The sequence below is a fragment of the Hippopotamus amphibius genome, chromosome 1, assembly GCF_030028045.1.
Source record: "Hippopotamus amphibius kiboko isolate mHipAmp2 chromosome 1, mHipAmp2.hap2, whole genome shotgun sequence".
NCBI classification, from domain to species: domain Eukaryota; kingdom Metazoa; phylum Chordata; class Mammalia; order Artiodactyla; family Hippopotamidae; genus Hippopotamus; species Hippopotamus amphibius.
The window spans coordinates 97,889,747-97,906,233 of NC_080186.1; the positions used below are offsets into that span (position 1 = coordinate 97,889,747).

The following is a 16,487-nucleotide window of genomic DNA, read 5'->3' on the forward strand; positions in this document are numbered from 1 at the left end:
GGGTAGAAGGTGGAGACTGGTCAGGAAAGGAGGCTCTGTCTTGGCACCAAAGCCTTCAGACATCTTTCCTCATCCGGTGCTGAGAGGGCGCTCACCTTGCCCTGCCTTCCTAAGCCGTGGTCACTGGACATCACTGAGAACTTCTCCTGACCGTCAACTGCAGTTCTGTGCCTTATCCTAGGATACCCTGAGGTGACTAAAGCCTGCTGTGCCATTCGTCCCTGAACTCAATGGCCTCAGAATGTTGTCCTTTCAGAGGACTCATTTTTCTTTTTAGCAAATTTATTTTTGTCACTTTGTTTTGTATAGGCTATTACAGGGTACTGAAAAGTGATTATGTTCCCCAGTAAGCTCTTGGTTGGGAAAGGGAGGAGCCCAGGCCTTGCCCAGAGTTGGTGGCTGAGGTCTTGGAGAGGGGAGCCAGGGCCCAAGGAAACTGCACAGAATATCTGAAAGGGAGCATATCAGCTTGTGGGTAATTGAGGGTTTGCTGCCTTGTGAGGCTGACCAGGGCTGGAATGCAGGACACTGGTAGGTAGGAAGGCACCCGGAGCTGCTTTACCTGCTGTCTGCGCAGTGATTCTCCCAGGAGCTCCTTATGACAGTGGCCCAAGGCCAAGGGCACCTTCTCTGCTGCTGCCTGCCCCCTTCCCGAGTCTGAGGCTTACCTTTTGTGCCCTGCGTTTATCAGCTCTCTGATTCTGGTGGTAAATCCGGCTGAAGTTGGAAACGATCACAGGGACAGGCAGGGCAATGACGAGGACACCGCTCAGAGAGCAGATGGAGCCGAAGATCTTCCCTGCAATCGTCTTGGGTACCATGTCTCCATATCTGAGAGGCAGAAAGAAAGAGAAGCAGGTGTAAGGAAGAAGGGCCATTTGGGAAACAAGTCAGGCTTCCCTGCCAGTCATTCACTCACTCACTTGTTCATTCATTCAACAATTGTTAAGAGTGTCTGTTATGTACCAGGTACTGTGATATGCCCAGGAGTGAACACAACAGACAAGATCCTTCTGTTCATGGAGCCAACATCCTACCAGGTGAGGACTGTAAAGGGAACACATAAAAACACTGTGACTTCTGGCTACTTCTAGGAGGAGAATAGAGATGGGTGTTGTGCCAGTTGGGGGAGCGTGGTCAGGAAAGGCTTCTCTGAGGAGGTAACATTTAAGCTAAGATCTGAAGGTAAAGAATCCAGCCATGCAACGCCTGTGGGGAAGAGTGTGCCAGGCAGAGGGAACAGAAAGGACGGAGGCCCTGAGGTAGGAAGGGGCTTGGCCTGTCCTAGGAACAGTGAAAGGGCCAGCGGGGCTGGAGTACAGGGTGGGTGGGTGGGGGGATTCTACAAAAGAAAACTGAGGCAGCAGGCGGGGGTCAGACCGTGCAGGGTATAGTGGGCCACGACGAGGAGCATGGGTTTCATCCCAAGTGCAAAGAGGAGCCACGGATTAGTTTGAGGCAGAAGAACAACACAATTTCATTTTCGATAATAAAAACAATGAATAATAAACCACCTTCTATTCATGTGGAGATTTATCATTTGCAAAGCACATTTGCCTCACATAAGCTCTATGAACCCTGTGAACTTGAACCCGGATCCCTGTTGTCTGGATGCAGGAAACGAGGCTCAGAGACATGAAGTGGATGGCCCACGTTTGGGTACACCTGGCAGTAAAACCCACTCCTCCCGCTCTCATCTGTTTTCTACTAACCATGCTGTCTTAGAGGGGACCATGGTTTCCAGATCTCAGCCCCTTAAGCTGTGAAGCCACTGTGGGACAGTGCTGGCTCCTCTCAGAGCTCAGAGAAACTCTCCTAAGTACTTCAAACCCTGGCAGCTGCCCCCTGGGACCAGCTTGGCCTGGATCCTGCTCAGCCCCAGGCAAGCAGGCCAGAGCCTCTCTCCTCCAATCAATAAGATACACTGCATAGCGGTTAAGTGTTTAGCCTCTTCTTTACTGCGATAATTTAAAGGCCACGTTAAGCAAGGATCTGTGATGACTCCTTTGGCCAGAGCCAGAAACACCATCTCCCCTACCTCTATGCCCTCTGGGTGTCTGGAGTAGAAACAGGCTTAGGGTGACCAGGAATTGTTGCTACTGAAATTGTGAGGCTCCTGGGGTCCGGAGAGGCTGTGGAAGGGGATGGAGGAGACATTCAGAAGTATGAGGTTGTCACCTAACACTAAGGGCTTTGTGGAGGATGTGCAGTGGTTGACACGTACTTGGTGAGGGGGTGAGTGATCTCATTTAAGCCTCTCAACACCCTATGAAGTCGGCCCCTGTTTTGAGGACCAGCTTCCTTCTCCTTCAGCGCCCAGGCCCTTTGTCCTGGCTCCAGCTGTCTCCGTCACGCCACTGACAGTAAGGCCTGTGAGAGCTCCTCCTGGGAACTTTGATGCTAGGTTTGCCTTCTCTGCCACGATGCTCAGGAGTGGCTCCCGGTGAAGTGGTAGAGAACTTGGCTTCCAAAGCTGGACAACATGGGTTCAAGACTCACCCAGCTCTACCCTAAAATAACTGTGTGACCCTGGGGGAATGTGACTTTGGGCCTCAGTTTCCTTGTCTTGGAAATGAAGATAATAAGAGTAACCTAGGTCATAATCCTATCGTGATGTATACAGCTCTACAAATAATAAATACTACTGCTTTTACCTAGATGTTCTGAAAACCATGGTCTCTGTTGCTGAGAAGCTGATTGTTCCAAGTTCAAATCATCACAGTGATGAAGAAAAGGGGGCTGCCCCTGGGAGTGAGTCATGTTAGATGGGGTTTTTCAGATGACATGACTGAGAGGTGGACACTGGGTGCATGTGAAAACAACGCGTGGTGGGGTACGTAAGAACAGCGTGAGGAAGCCTACGTATCAGGGACTGAGGTGGTGAAAAACCCTAAGGACGACAGGAAAGTTGTTTTATCCACTGGAAGGAAAGCTGTGCCTACTGCTGGGCAGATGGGCTGCTGGAAACAGATGACAGAGAGAAAGCTGAACAACGCAACTCCCATGCACTCTCTGCTATCTCCACTGAGAAGAACATGCTTTATCTCGGGAAGGCCGGGACAAATTTGGGAAAAAAAAAAAGTATCCAGAGCTTAAGGTAGGGGAGGGGAGAGCAGGCAAGTGGCCAGCTGTCTTCCGTGGATTCCCATCACAGGCCCACCTGGATCCTACCCCAGGAGACAGGAGGAATGTGCAGATGGCGTTATAGAACCACTGCCCGTGATCGCTGAGAAGTCATGATGCAGCAGAGAACTACCAGGAGACTAGAGATGGAAAACTACTGTATCAATATATTTAAGGAAGAGGAAAGGAGGTCTAAGGAACCACGGACCAACAGGCTGGGCAGTCATCAATTCTGCAAGCCAATTGCTGGCAGAATTCGAGGGTGGATTATTAAACGGACAGCTTGCGAACACTTGGAAAATAAGCTGCGTTGCTTGACTAAGCACACAGCTTGCCAGGTGACCCTTAGCTCCTGTTTTGAGAGGGTTAACCGGCTGGTGGGTCAGGAGACTGTCATAGCCCTACTGCCCTACTGCATCGTGATTGTAGCAAGGTGTGTCCCCCCCGCCCCGTTCTCTACAGCCTGGACAAGCTGGAGGGATACGGAAAGGACAGCGGTGTGGCTAGCAGAGGCTGAATAACTATCTCGAGTTTTCTGGCCCTTCTCAAAGATTACCAACAGGGGTCCCAGGCCAGCAAAGGAAGTCCCTGATTTTCACGTTAGAAAGCTCTCCTTCAGTGAAAGAGTAAATAAGCAAATGACATAAAAAAGGGATCTAAAGTTAGGTCTCCGGTGGTGCATTCCAGAATTTTTTTTTTAACAGCTCCTATAAGTCCAGAAGGAGGCAGTGTGGCCTAATGATTGAGAGAGGAGACTAGCGTCAGATTCAGGGTTGAACCTGAGCCCAACATGACTTACTAAATGGTTAAGTGTCCTTGGGGAAGTTATGTAAGCTTAGCCTCTACCAACATAAATGGATTTTATAAACCTAACGTATAAGGTTGTTGTGATAATTAATGAGATAATTGAGAAGAAGCACTTGAGGCTGTATCTGGGTAAATGTAAACTTGCTAGAAATAGCCGGTGCAGTGGGCATCTCTTGTTTTGTCTGCTAATACCCTGCCCCCTCCTAGGAACCGGACCCCTGCCCTCCCCATTATGACATAAACTCTGTCCAGAGGAGCTGGGTCTCAGAGGAGCTGCCATATTCCTACCAGCCTTCCCCGGTGCCCCTGCTCCCACGGGCCACAAGCAGTAAAGTCAGAATAGGCATCTGACTCAAGCTGGGTCAATGAGTTCTTTCCTGGATTCATTTTTAAGAGCTTTATTGAGATACAATTTATGTACCATAAAATGCATCCACTTAAATCGTACAATTCAGTGGTTTTTAGTGTATTTACAGAGCTGTGCTACCATCACCAGCGTCTAATTTTAGAGCATTTCATCACCCCCAATAGAAACCTAGCACCCATCAGCAGTCAGTGACCACTGCACACCCGACCCTTCAGCCCTTGGCAACCACTAATCTTCTTCCTATCTCTATGGATTTCCTTATTTCGGACATTAAATAAATGGAATCATACAGTACGTGGCCTCTTGTGCCTGACTCCTTTCACTGAGCACCATGTGCCAAGGTTTCAAGGTTCACCCATGTTGTAGCGTGTATCAGCACTTCATTCCTTTCCTACGGCTGAGGAATATCTCATCGAATGGAGACACCACATGTTGTTTACTCATTCATCAGTTGATAGGCATTTGGATTTTTTCTACTTTTTGGCTGTTATGAAAAATTCTGTTATGAAAATTAGTGTACAAGTTTTTGTGTGGATATATGTTTTCATTTCTCTAGGACTCATGTGGTAACTCTATGTTTAACAGTTTGAGGGACTGATGAACTGTTTTCTAAAGTGGCTGTACCATTTTACATTTCCACTAGCAATAAATTAGGGTTCCAATTTCTCCATATCTTCACCAACATGTGTTACCATTTGTGTTTTGAGTCTAGCTGTCCTAGTGGGTATGATGTAGTATCTCATTGTGTGTGGGTGGGGGGAGTTTTTTTTTTTACCCACTTAAAAAAATGGAAGTGTAGTTAATTTACAATGTTGTGTTAGTTTCAGGTGCACAGCAAAGTGATTCAGTTACATATGTTATATATATATATTCTTTTTCAGATTCTTTTCTCTTATAGGTTATTATAAGATATTGAATATAGTTCCCTGTGCTATAAAGTAGGTCCTTGTTTATCTATTTTACATACAGCAGTGTGTATCTGTTAATCCCAAACCCCTAATTTGTCTCTCCCACTCCCCTCTTCACTATCCCTTTTGGTAACCATAAGTTTGTTTTCTATGTCTATGAGTCTATTTCTGTTTTGTTAATAAGTTCTTTTGTATCATTTTTTTAGATTCTACATATAAGTGATACCATATGATATTTATCTTTCTTTGTCTGACTTACTTCTCTTAATATGATAATCTCTAGGTCCACCTGTGTTTCTGCAAATGGCATTATTTCATTCATTTTTATAGCTGAATAGTATTCCATTGTATACATATATACCATATCTTCTTTACCCATTCATCTGTTGATGGACATTTAGGCTGCTTCCATGTCTTGGCTATTGTGAATAGTGCTGCAATGAATATTGGGGTACATGTATCTTTTTGAATTAGAGTTTTCTCTGGATATACGCCCAGAAGTGGAATTGCAGGATCATATGGTAACTCTATTTTTAGTTTCTCATTGTGGGTTTGATTTGCATTTACACTGTTGGCTAATGATGTCGGTCAACTTTTTCCCTCCCCCTGGATTTTTACCCTTGAGACCAGATCAGTCTCTTTCAAGGAAGTTGAAACTGCAACTCATAAAGCTCTGGAGCTGCTGGCAGCCATGCTTTCTGCCACGGGGAAAAACCAGGTTGTGGTTAGAAAGGAAGCAGGCTGACAGCAGAAAGAAATGAGAGATGAAAAGGGAAATCTGATGGAGGTCTGAGTTCCTGTCCTAATTCTTACTGAGGACCAGCTTCACTTTTGCCTTTCCTGTGGTTTAGTTGTGAAAGCCTTCTTTTGACTCTGAGTACCAACAAATTACTGCTTTTGTTTTACCTTCTTCCATTTGGCTCCTATGACAATGACAATGATGGTGATGATGATGCTTGTGAGGATGAGGCTATGGTTGACTATTTTTAAGCAAGCTCTTCAGATTTCTGAATGAAAGCGCTACTATGAATTGAGGTCTTTAGGAGTCAAAAGGATTTTTAACAGGTTGTAATCATGGGTGAAATCAATCAGATTAATTCTAACAAAGATAAATGACAACACCAGCATTTTGATTCAAATAATCAATGTCTTGTATAGCTGATGGGAGAGACCAGCTTAAAAGCTATCCAAATTAAAAATCACTGGGGGGAATTAACTTTAACACAGCCACCAATGTGATGCTGCTCCTGAAGACCTAACGCAGCCTTAGGCTGAATTGATTGGGGCACATTGTCCAGAAGAAGGGAGTGGGTGTTTGGACTCTGCTCCTTGGTGCAGACCATTTCTAGGCTGCTGTGTGGAGTTCTGGGCACTACATATTCTATAGGACATTGATTAACTGAGTCATATCCAGAGAAGGGAGGGTGGGATGGTGAATTGTCTGGAAATCCTCTCATAGGGGAAACAATAAAAGGAACAGGATTGTTTGGCCTAAAGAAGAGGGGACGGAGAATGGAAAGATGAAAGGGAACAATGTACTGGAGCCTGTGCTAGGGACTTTGGCACCACTGAGTCTCACAAAAGCCCTATCAAGTAGGGTTAACCCTGCTTAGGGATGAGGGGCTGGTCCAGAGAAGACAGTGACTTGTCCAAGGTCTTTGAGTAGTAAGAGGCAGAACTAATGGGTTAAAACCCGGGTCGGTCTGTTTCCATTGTCCTGCTCTGTCTGTCACATCCTGCTTCTCTGAGGGAGTGGGTGGGGTGGGAAGAGGGTGGTCGTGGGAGAGGGCTCGGGGGAGTCAGCTGGAGCCCACCCCCTTCTCAGCATCTCTGCTCCCTCAGTGGTAGCAGTACAGTGTAGCGGTTAAGAGTGTGGACTCTGGGCAGCAGACGATCTGGGGCAAGTCCTGGTTCTACCACTTGTTAGCTGGGTGACCTTTGTGCGAGTTGCTTAACTTTGTCCTTAGTTTCCTGGGACCGATAAAATACTAGTATCTACTTCACAGTGGTGTTGTCAGGGATTAGATGAGTTACCATTTGTATCAATAAACGGCTCAATTCTGACACACGTTAAGACCTTTATAAACCCCTGAGTCCAGACCACCGTTGTTTCTAGACTGGGCTTCCGCGAAAGCCCCTTAGCCAGACACTTCACTTGCACTTTAATTCACAGAGAACAATAGTCTTAGAACGCTAATCCAAGCATGTCATTCCCTTGCTCAGATCACGTCAATAAATGCTGGTGGAAGGTGTCAGTTAATGAAGAAAGCATAGCTTGTGATGCTGTTGCAGAGGCTAAATGCCTGTTACACGGTACACACGCATTAGACAGCAGCTACTAGGACGATAATGACCGTGACCGGCAGCGCCCTTTGTCCCACAGCCCCTCCTGGGCCCCCTGGGCAGGAAGATGAGGTGCTCGCTGATAGTGTTTTCCTAAGTCCTCGTGGCCCCTATGGCCTATTTTCTCCGTGGAATTTTGAGGAAGGAAAGGGGTGAGGAAAGAAAAAACAGAAAATGTCGTGGCCTAGAAAAAATTTTTAAGCCATAGCCTTATTTCCTTTCTGTCTTCCTTCTCTCAGGCAAATAAGGACTCCCCTCCCCCACCCCCCATCCTGGCTCTGAGGGTGGAGAAAAGTAAGGGATGAGAAAGCCTCTCTTGGAGGTGACGTGCCAGGTATAGGTGGGCTGTGGTGCTCACCCCAGACTTAGGACTCACACACAGCCCTTAGCTGGGGCCAGCGTGGAGCCAGCTTTCTGCCCCTGATTGGGTGGGGCTCGGGGCCTCCCTGCTTCTCTCTGGGCACATCACCCTCGGTAATCCGCAGTGATGTCTGGGCTGTGGCAAGAGCAGGGAGGCTTACCCTCCTAATATGGAAGGCTAATTAATTTGTATTAGGGCTTAGGGATAATTAAACTTTTTATCTGAACTTAAGCTGCACAAACCACCCGCCTTGTACAATTAATTGCTGCCTTCATTTCCTTCTCCAGGTGCTGAGAGATAAGTGCAAGCCAAGCTCCCCGGTCTGATGTTGCCTTCCCCTCAGGTAGGGGCTGCCCATCTGGTGGGGAGTCCGCTCTTTACTGGAGGCCAGGCTACTGCCCATCCCAGCTGCTGGGAACTCAGTCAAAGAGGCATGTCCTTGATGAGCTTCTGCAGGGAGGAGGTCTCGGCCTCCCCGCTACACCCACTTCTACACCCACCTTCTCCACTGGGTTGCTTCTGAACTTGGCTTCTGCCTCTGCTCCTGGAACCCCTGCTGGAGAGGCAGCTGGGGGATGAAAGCTGTCCTGGTGGCTGGAGTCAGGGTGAGGAGAGGCGTTAGAGCAGGCCGGGTACCAGAGCGAGTTCCAGGTGCTCAGACCCCTGTGGCTGCCTCCTTTTCTGGGGGCAAAGGACAATGGCAGACCACCCTGGAGGACACTAAAGACACCAGCCTGGCTGATAAGTTCACCCCGTGACAAACATCTGGTCAGCATCTTTTCAGGTCCAAATCCCCTCCTGTGGAGCAGCAATGCTGTAACTTTTTTTTTTTTTTGCTCTAAAATCACGTCGGGTACTGCAAATCCATGATCTCATATGTTCCTCCCAGCAACCCTAAGCAATAGATGTAATGATTACCCTCATTTTACAGTTGAGGAAACCGAGGCACAGAATGATGAAGTAATATGCCGAGGTTGCTTGGCTAGCCAGTTGTAGAAGTGCGACATGGATCAAGCCTCTTGGATTTCAAAGTCCCTACATACACACCTAGTTACAACAGCACAAAGCCATGGTCTCCGAGGACCCCACATAGCGGACAGCAGTCCAGTTAGAGAGCAAGGGGGGACCTCACAGGCGACCGGATCTAGGGCAGCAGTATAACCATTCCGCCACAAATGACTTCAGCCCTGCGCTGCTGATTCTCGAGGAGGGGGGACTTGGGAAATGAAATGAAAGCCCTATATCACTGCTTCTTCCTACCACATGTCCCCCGTCCCCCAAAAAGAAAACCGCAGCATCTCTGATCACGACCCTATAGCTAGGCACGCTCCTGGGCTCACCTGCAAAGGGAACCCCAGCAGCAAGCCAGCAGCCAAAAGGATGGGTTGACATTTTGGAACCTTGAGGTTCCTCTGAAGACCTGCAGGCAGGGGTGGACCCAGAGGGGAGAACTGAGGCTCAGAGCACTGGAATCTATTAACAATCACAGTGACAATCCAGTAATAGTTTATTTTTACTTAACATCAATATGTGCAATTTGGGGTTGAGAGGGGGCGAAGGGGAACCTGGGACGAAGTGAGAGAGTAGCATTGACATAGATACACCACCAAATGTAAAATAGGTAGCTAGTGGGAAGTTTCTGCATAACATAGGGAGATCAACTTGATGATGGGTGATGACTTAGAGGGATGGGATAGCGAGGGTGGGAGGGAGTCGTGGGAGGGAGGGGATATGGGGATATATGTATAAATACAGCTGATTCACTTTGTTGTACAGCAGAAACTGGCACAAGAGTGTAAAGCAATTATATTCCAATAAAGAGCTTAAAAAAATATGTGCCATTCAATCTTCATGACAACCTTCTGAGGTATTATTAACCCCATTTTTGAGGTGAGGAAACTGAAGTTCAGAGAGGTTAAGTTAACATGCTCAGGATCATCAGCTAATCCAAGCCAGTATTCCACATCGGGCTTGTCTAACTGCAGAGCACCCTCTTTCTTACTATGACCTAATGCAGGAGGAGAGAGACGAGCCAAAGGACCTGGCTAGTCCATAGGAGAAAACAGCTTCAAGGAAATGGAGATATTTTCAAAGAGGTGTGAGACCAGACACCCTTCTGGGAAGCTCTCAGGTGCTAAGGGAGGAGGTGTTTCTGGGTTCTGCCAGCAAAGAATCCTGGGCAAAGGTGATGTGTGACCTCTCCAGGCCATTGCTGTGGTTGGCCTGCCCTGCAGGGGCACTGAGAGTCTGTGGCGATAACCTTGTCTTGCCACCTCAACAGCAATTGTGCTGGATGACAAAGCTGTTCTTCTAAACCAGCCTTCTCAAACTTTAGTGTGCATCGGAATTGCCGGGAAGGCTTGTAAAAACATAGACTGTTAGGGACTTCCCTGGTGGCACAGTGGTTAAGAATCCATCTGCCAATGCAGGGGACATGGGTTTGAGCCCTGGTCAGGGAAGATCCCACATGCCCTGGAGCAACTAAGCCCACACACCACAACTACTGAGCCTGAGCTCTAGAGCCCGCGAGCCACAACTACTGAGCCCATGCACCGCAACTACTAAAGCCTGCACGCCTAGAGCCCATGCTCCGCAACAAGAGAAACCATGGCAAATATGAAGCCTGCACACCGCAATGAAGAGTAGTCCCTGCTTGCCACAACTAGAGAAAGCCTGCATGCGGCAACAAAGACCCAACACAGCCAATAAATAAAAATTAATTAATTAATTAATTAAAAACCACCACCACCACCAACAAGAAACATAGACTGTTTGACCCCAACCTGAGATTTCTGATTCTGTAGGTCTGGAGTAAGACCTGAGAATCTGCATTCTAACCAAGTTCCAAATGACACTGATGCTGGTGATCCGGGACCACACTTTGAGAACCACTGCTCTAAACCATCCCCTCTCCAGAGATCGCAGATCTGCAGACTCACAGAATATCAGAGCCAGAAAGTGGTGGCAGCAACCAGACTCAGACCAGTCACTGCACCAATGAGGAAACTGAGAGCCCAAGGTCATAAATCAGTTGAGAGCCGGCCTGATCACTGGAGGAATGCCTGGCCGTCGTGTGTACTCCACACACACCACCCTGCATGGGCCCACAGCTTCCACCCCATCCCTGTGGATTGACTGATTCATCAGACCCCTGCTGGGTGTCTGCCTCACCTCTGTCACTTTGCTAGGTGCCAGGGATACAAAGCCATACAGACGTGTCCCCTGCCCTTAAGTAGCTTACGATCTTGTAAGGAAGGCAGACAAGCAAATCATGATGATGGTTCAATGCCATTATGCTACAGGAAGGATGTATGCAGGGTCCTGTGTGAGCATGAAGGAGGGGCCTCTAAAGTAGGCCGGAGGGTGGTCAGAGGACCTTCCGGAGGTAGTAGCAGAGGCCAGTTTCTTGAGCTGTGAAGCCGTAGGGCTTGCCTGAGGAACTATAAGGAATTACTGGCTGGAGGAAAGGGTAGACAGGAGATGAGGCTGGAGAGGTGGTCACATGAACTTTCACCTGGGTTAATCCAAAGAATCTGAACTTTCTCCTGAAGTAAGATGATTAAATATTCATCTTTGAAAGAGCACTCCAAAGCAGAGTAGAGGATGGATTGGATAGGGATGAAGAGAAACCAGTTAAGAGACTACTGCACCCGTCCAGGCAGGAAATAATGATGCCTGAACCAAGACAGTGGCAGTGGGGATGGGAAGGAGGAGACAGACACGGACCATTTAGGAAGCAGAACCTGCTGGACTGGGTGACTCAGTGTGGGAATGGAGGGAAGGGAGGGACCCGGGGTGGAACTCAGGCTCGGGGTATGGGGCAAACCCTGTGTACATCTCAGCCAAGCTCCCACCCTCCCTTCCACCTGTTGTCTTCACTCTGCACACGAGCTTATCTCTGCTCCTGGAGGCATCAGGCTCCTCCTTGACTTCAAGCCTTTAGCCAGTCCCTTCTCTCTCCAGCAAATATCTTCTCTTTTCCAAGCAACAACTACTCAACTTTCCAGATGCTGTTCAAACGTCACCTGCCTCAGACGCTAGAGTTTCACCCATTCCTGTGTCTTTCCTCCTCCATCAGATCATCCCTCCTTCACACCTCGCTATATCTCTTGAAATGGCTATTTTTGCCGTTGATATAAGTGTAATGTGAGCACAGGGCTCTCTGTCTCTGCATCCCTGGATCCTGGCATGTTGCAATGTGCACAGTAGGGACTCAACACTTCAGAGTGACGAAGAGATAAAGCGACAACTCGGTATGTATTCCATGGGCTGTAGGGGCCTCCCGGACTGACTCCTTCTGGAATCAGACTGCAGGCTCCAGGAGGGCGGAGGCTGTACCCTCAGTACCTGGAACATGCCTGGCACATGGCGGGCACTCAGGATATTTGTTGAATGAATGGATGAACTATGAACAGATTAGCAATGAAACTGCTGACTCCAGCAGATCAGACCATCAGGGAGCCCTTTGGCTGCAAAACTTCTAAATGCCAAATAAAATACACTTTTTGATGCAATGTTAAGTTCACTTGAAGTAAGGGAAATGTATTTTACCTCCAGTAAAAAGGAACAAACCACAAGGGAAAATCACAGCTGGGAGGAGGGTGCAGGAAGCAGAGGGAGGAACACGGTTTCTCTGAGGGCACGTGCCAGTGATAGCCTGGTGACCTGTCACCTGTCATTGGGAAACTGAACGTGGGGCCAACGGCAAAAAAGGAACTCTCTCAGAGTCTTCAAGTGAAGCCAGGCCCTGCACCTGGACTGAAGTGCTCCCAAGATGGTAGTACTACCAGGCTTATTGGGCAAACCAGATTTCAATCCTCTCCAGAAGAAGACATCTTCAACCCAGGCTTTCAGGGTTCCTACAGATTAAGATCATGTAAGTATGCATTTGCTTAAAAAAATCATAAGGAAGCAAGCAACCATGAGTGAGAGTCAGCAGAAAAAAACCAGCAATAGATTTAGATGCCTCTCCTGCCCCCAAGAACTTCAGATACTGGAATTGGTAGATGCAGGAGAGTTATATTTGGAAATGATTTTTTGTTCAAAATAAAGGATGGAATCACAAAGATGAACTACAATAGAACACTATCAGAAACCACCAGGCAGATATGAAAAAGAATCAAATGGAGCTTCTAGAAGCTAAAAAGTGAAATGCTAAAATTAACCATGACTGAGCATGATGCCTTAAACCAACTGGTTATGCCTAACGCGTTCAGCTTCCAGAGTGGACCTCCTCTCCTCACCTAATTCTTGAGGAGCCTCGTGTGGTCACTTGGTCCAAAAAGTCCTCTTACCCGAGTCTATGCCTATCATGACTGGTAGGAAGGACAGGAAAGACCAAGGAGGGGCCTGCAGCAGCCTTGTCACCAAAAGAGGCGACCGCTGCAGTCATAGCATGGTGCTGAGTGAAATGTGGTTCCTATAGAGACACAATCCCTTTTGTTCACACAGCTCCCAGGAAGGACACACTAACACAGGTGAGAACACAGAGGACAGGCAGATAGCACACCAGTGTTACCACTAGACGGGAAAGGTGCCAGCCACCTTCGCATAAAAACCAGGCAAGGAGACGAGATCACGTTCACTACTGGTCTCCTGTCAATGGGAAAATATTCAAATGGAAATCAGAATTTGGTTATTTCTGGTAGCATTTCCTAAATACCCAGTCAGTTGTTCCCTGTGCTCTGAGTGGCCTGCTCCGAGCGTGTTCTGAAAGGACATTTATCCTTTGGAAGGAAGAAGTCAAGGGGCTGAGGTCCCACCCCACCCTGACTGGACCCAGCCCTGGGGACGAGCCCCATCAGACCTGGGGGGAGCCTGTGCCCTGACTCGGGGTGCCCGTGGGCCAGGGGCCACCTCGGCACAGCCAGCGTTCTAGCCCCAATCTCGACGGGCGTGCTTTTCTGGAAATTAGGCCTTGCTCATCCATTCTCCCGTCTCAGCACCCCAGAGACCTGTCCCCACTTACCCCCTCTGCACCCTTGGGAGCAGAGGTTGACAAGAAAGCAGCACACACGTCTGGTCAAACCACGGTTCTCCCTCAGAGACCCTGTCCCGCAGGCCTGCACCATCTGCTTCTCTTTCTCCACATGGCCATCAAACAGCCCTTCTCCCGGGGGCGGCTTCTCTGCCTTCTGCCGCGCGCTGGGCTGGCAAGCGTTTCTCAGGAAAGGATGGGCCGCTTCCCCTACAAAGGGGATCCCTAGTGCAATAAGCCTTTGGTTGGCACTGGGGTGGGCTTGGGAGAAAGCGGGAAGGGCCACAAAGTGCACAGCAGAGGAGGGATGTGGCCAGATCAGACACCAGATGACACTCCTGAAGGGCACGAGCATTGAGGTCAAAGTCCACGGAGGTGACGGTGCGCTATGCTGCAGAAGCTGGGGTGAGAATGTGGTACAGCAGACAAATTCTTGTGCGCGGAGTATTTGTGGTTGTGCAGACCTTCTCTGAGGGTCCAGTCTTGTCTCTGCCAGCACACCTCTGATTCTTCCTCCTGTAGCCCCAGCTGGCATGGTGGCAGGGGTAGTGACAGAGGGAGGAGTGGGCAAGAGGCCAGCCCCAGGCCAGGACAGACTGAGATGCTGAGTGATTTGGCCACTTGACCCTATGTATGGTCACCAGGCATCCCTACTCATCACAGTGCTCTGCCCGCCACGGCCCATAGGGTGAATACAGTCTATTTCAACTGTCCTCCCCAAGTGTTATCTAGCCCTCCTCCCCTCCACCCTGTACTGTCTAGTACCACCTTCCCTCATCTTGTGTGTTCTCCCCCTCCTAACCCATCCCCACCCTCTAAGGACCAGGACACATTCTCTCTCTCCCATTAAGCCTTATCTGAACTGCACATCTTTCTATACATTAGATGGGAAACTCCATGAGAGCAGGCCTCACACAGTAGGTGCCTCACAAACTAACATCACCATCTTGAAGTTAAGGTTTTACTTCTGTGTTACTGTAGCATTTCTTCCACAGCGGACAAGCGGTGGGCTGTTCAAAGGAACTCTTGGGTGTGGTAGACTAAATTCAGTCATCATTTCTAAGGCAGGTTTCCCCTTGAGTCTGTACCAGGACTAAATTCTTGGGTCCCCAAGACACTTAACTATTACCTCTAACCTCATCTCAGGCACTTGAAATCCTACTCCAGGGCCTGAGGCCAATTGAAGTTTCCACTGAGCTACGGAAAACCCAGAAGCATCCTTCCGCATCTTACACGCTGCCAGCCCCAGGCTCAGAGCTTCTGGGTTTGGTTTGGTTGAGCTTGGTGCATTTGCTGAGCCTTGATCGTCCCCCTGAAGTATTTCTTTTGCTTTGGAAGGTGGAAATGAGCCGCAGGCTGGGCTCTGCCTTGCCTGACCCCACCCAAAGCCGGCTGGGGAGGGAAATGGTGAGGAGGCTGCTACCACCACCCTCAGCAGGCGCCTGGCCCCTTCGACCTCGATCTTAAACCTCTGGGTCTCTGAGTCTTTGCCTCTCTCTCTCTCTCTCTGTCTTACCCTGGATTCTATGAGAGGCTTCTGCTGGGGTGTGACACCCTAGAACAGCACCCCCAAGGTACACACCGGCCCATTTGCTCTGTCCCCAACCCCCACACCCCCATGTAAGCCAGTGACAGTAGGGACTCTGCCTGCCTGGGTCACTTCTGCTCCTTCAGTGTAATAGTAAGCATAATGCCTACCAGGTAGTAGGGTTTATTACATATTTTAAGAAGAAATGGATGTTTAGCTGATTCTCTTTCAGTCTTTGCCTCATGTCCAAGCTGCTCCAGCCAGCCTTTTCTGGGCTGAGATCTGCTAGCATCAGTAAAGACAGTTTTGAAATGATTAGAGGTGGTCCTTAGGGCAGCTGATTTTGTGTGTGTGTGTGTGTGTGTGTGTGTGTAAAATAGCATTCCCCACATACACCAGACCCCAAATAGACATATCACTTCCCCCTCACCCCATCAGAGAACTGCTCTGACATTCTCCAGCACACACACACTCACACCAGGTCAGAGATGGAAGAAACCTTAAAAACCATCTGTTTCATGCATACTGAAATATTTATGGGTGAAATGACACATATCTGGAATGTGCTTTAAAATACTCCAGGAAAAAAGGGCGCGTGAGGAGAAAAAAGACAAAGCCAGGTAGGTAGGTGCATGAAGTTTCATTTACCACACTCTCCCTTTTTTGTATAGGCTTGAAATTATCCATAATAAAAAGCTGGGGGAGGGGGGCCAGCTAAGTTAAAAGAAGAAACATCTACTCCAACCCCCTCATTTTCAGAGTCCTCTGAAGCCACGGCTCATTTTTCACCTATGACAACCAGCCCTGCGAAAGCCTGTGTTGCTTATTCAATGTTTCGTTTGTGTGCGGTTCTTGTTGCCAACTGGGTTCTTGCTTCTTGAGGGCAGGGCTTTGTCCTTCGTTATCTTATACCCTTCTACAGAGCTTAAAATAGGGTTGGGCATATGGGAAAGCACTCAATAGATGCACTTTGGTGGGAGCTGCCTAGTCCTTGCCCCTTGGAGCAAGGCCTTCTTTTATAACCCCACGTCCATGGTATTTCACTCCTTCTCCACCCTCACCCCATCCCAGCT

At 48.5% G+C, this 16,487-nt stretch overlaps 1 protein-coding gene across 2 annotated transcripts in view; it reads right to left on the minus strand.

Annotated features, from left to right (window-relative positions):
- KCND3 (potassium voltage-gated channel subfamily D member 3) overlaps positions 1 to 16,487 on the minus strand; it is a 212,875-nt gene that overhangs the window by 10,082 nt on the left and 186,306 nt on the right. For both annotated transcript variants that reach the window (XM_057745643.1, XM_057745633.1), the window contains exon 2: positions 669 to 831. In XM_057745643.1, the coding sequence (XP_057601626.1) occupies positions 669 to 831 (163 nt within the window). The remainder of the gene's footprint in view (positions 1 to 668; positions 832 to 16,487) is intronic.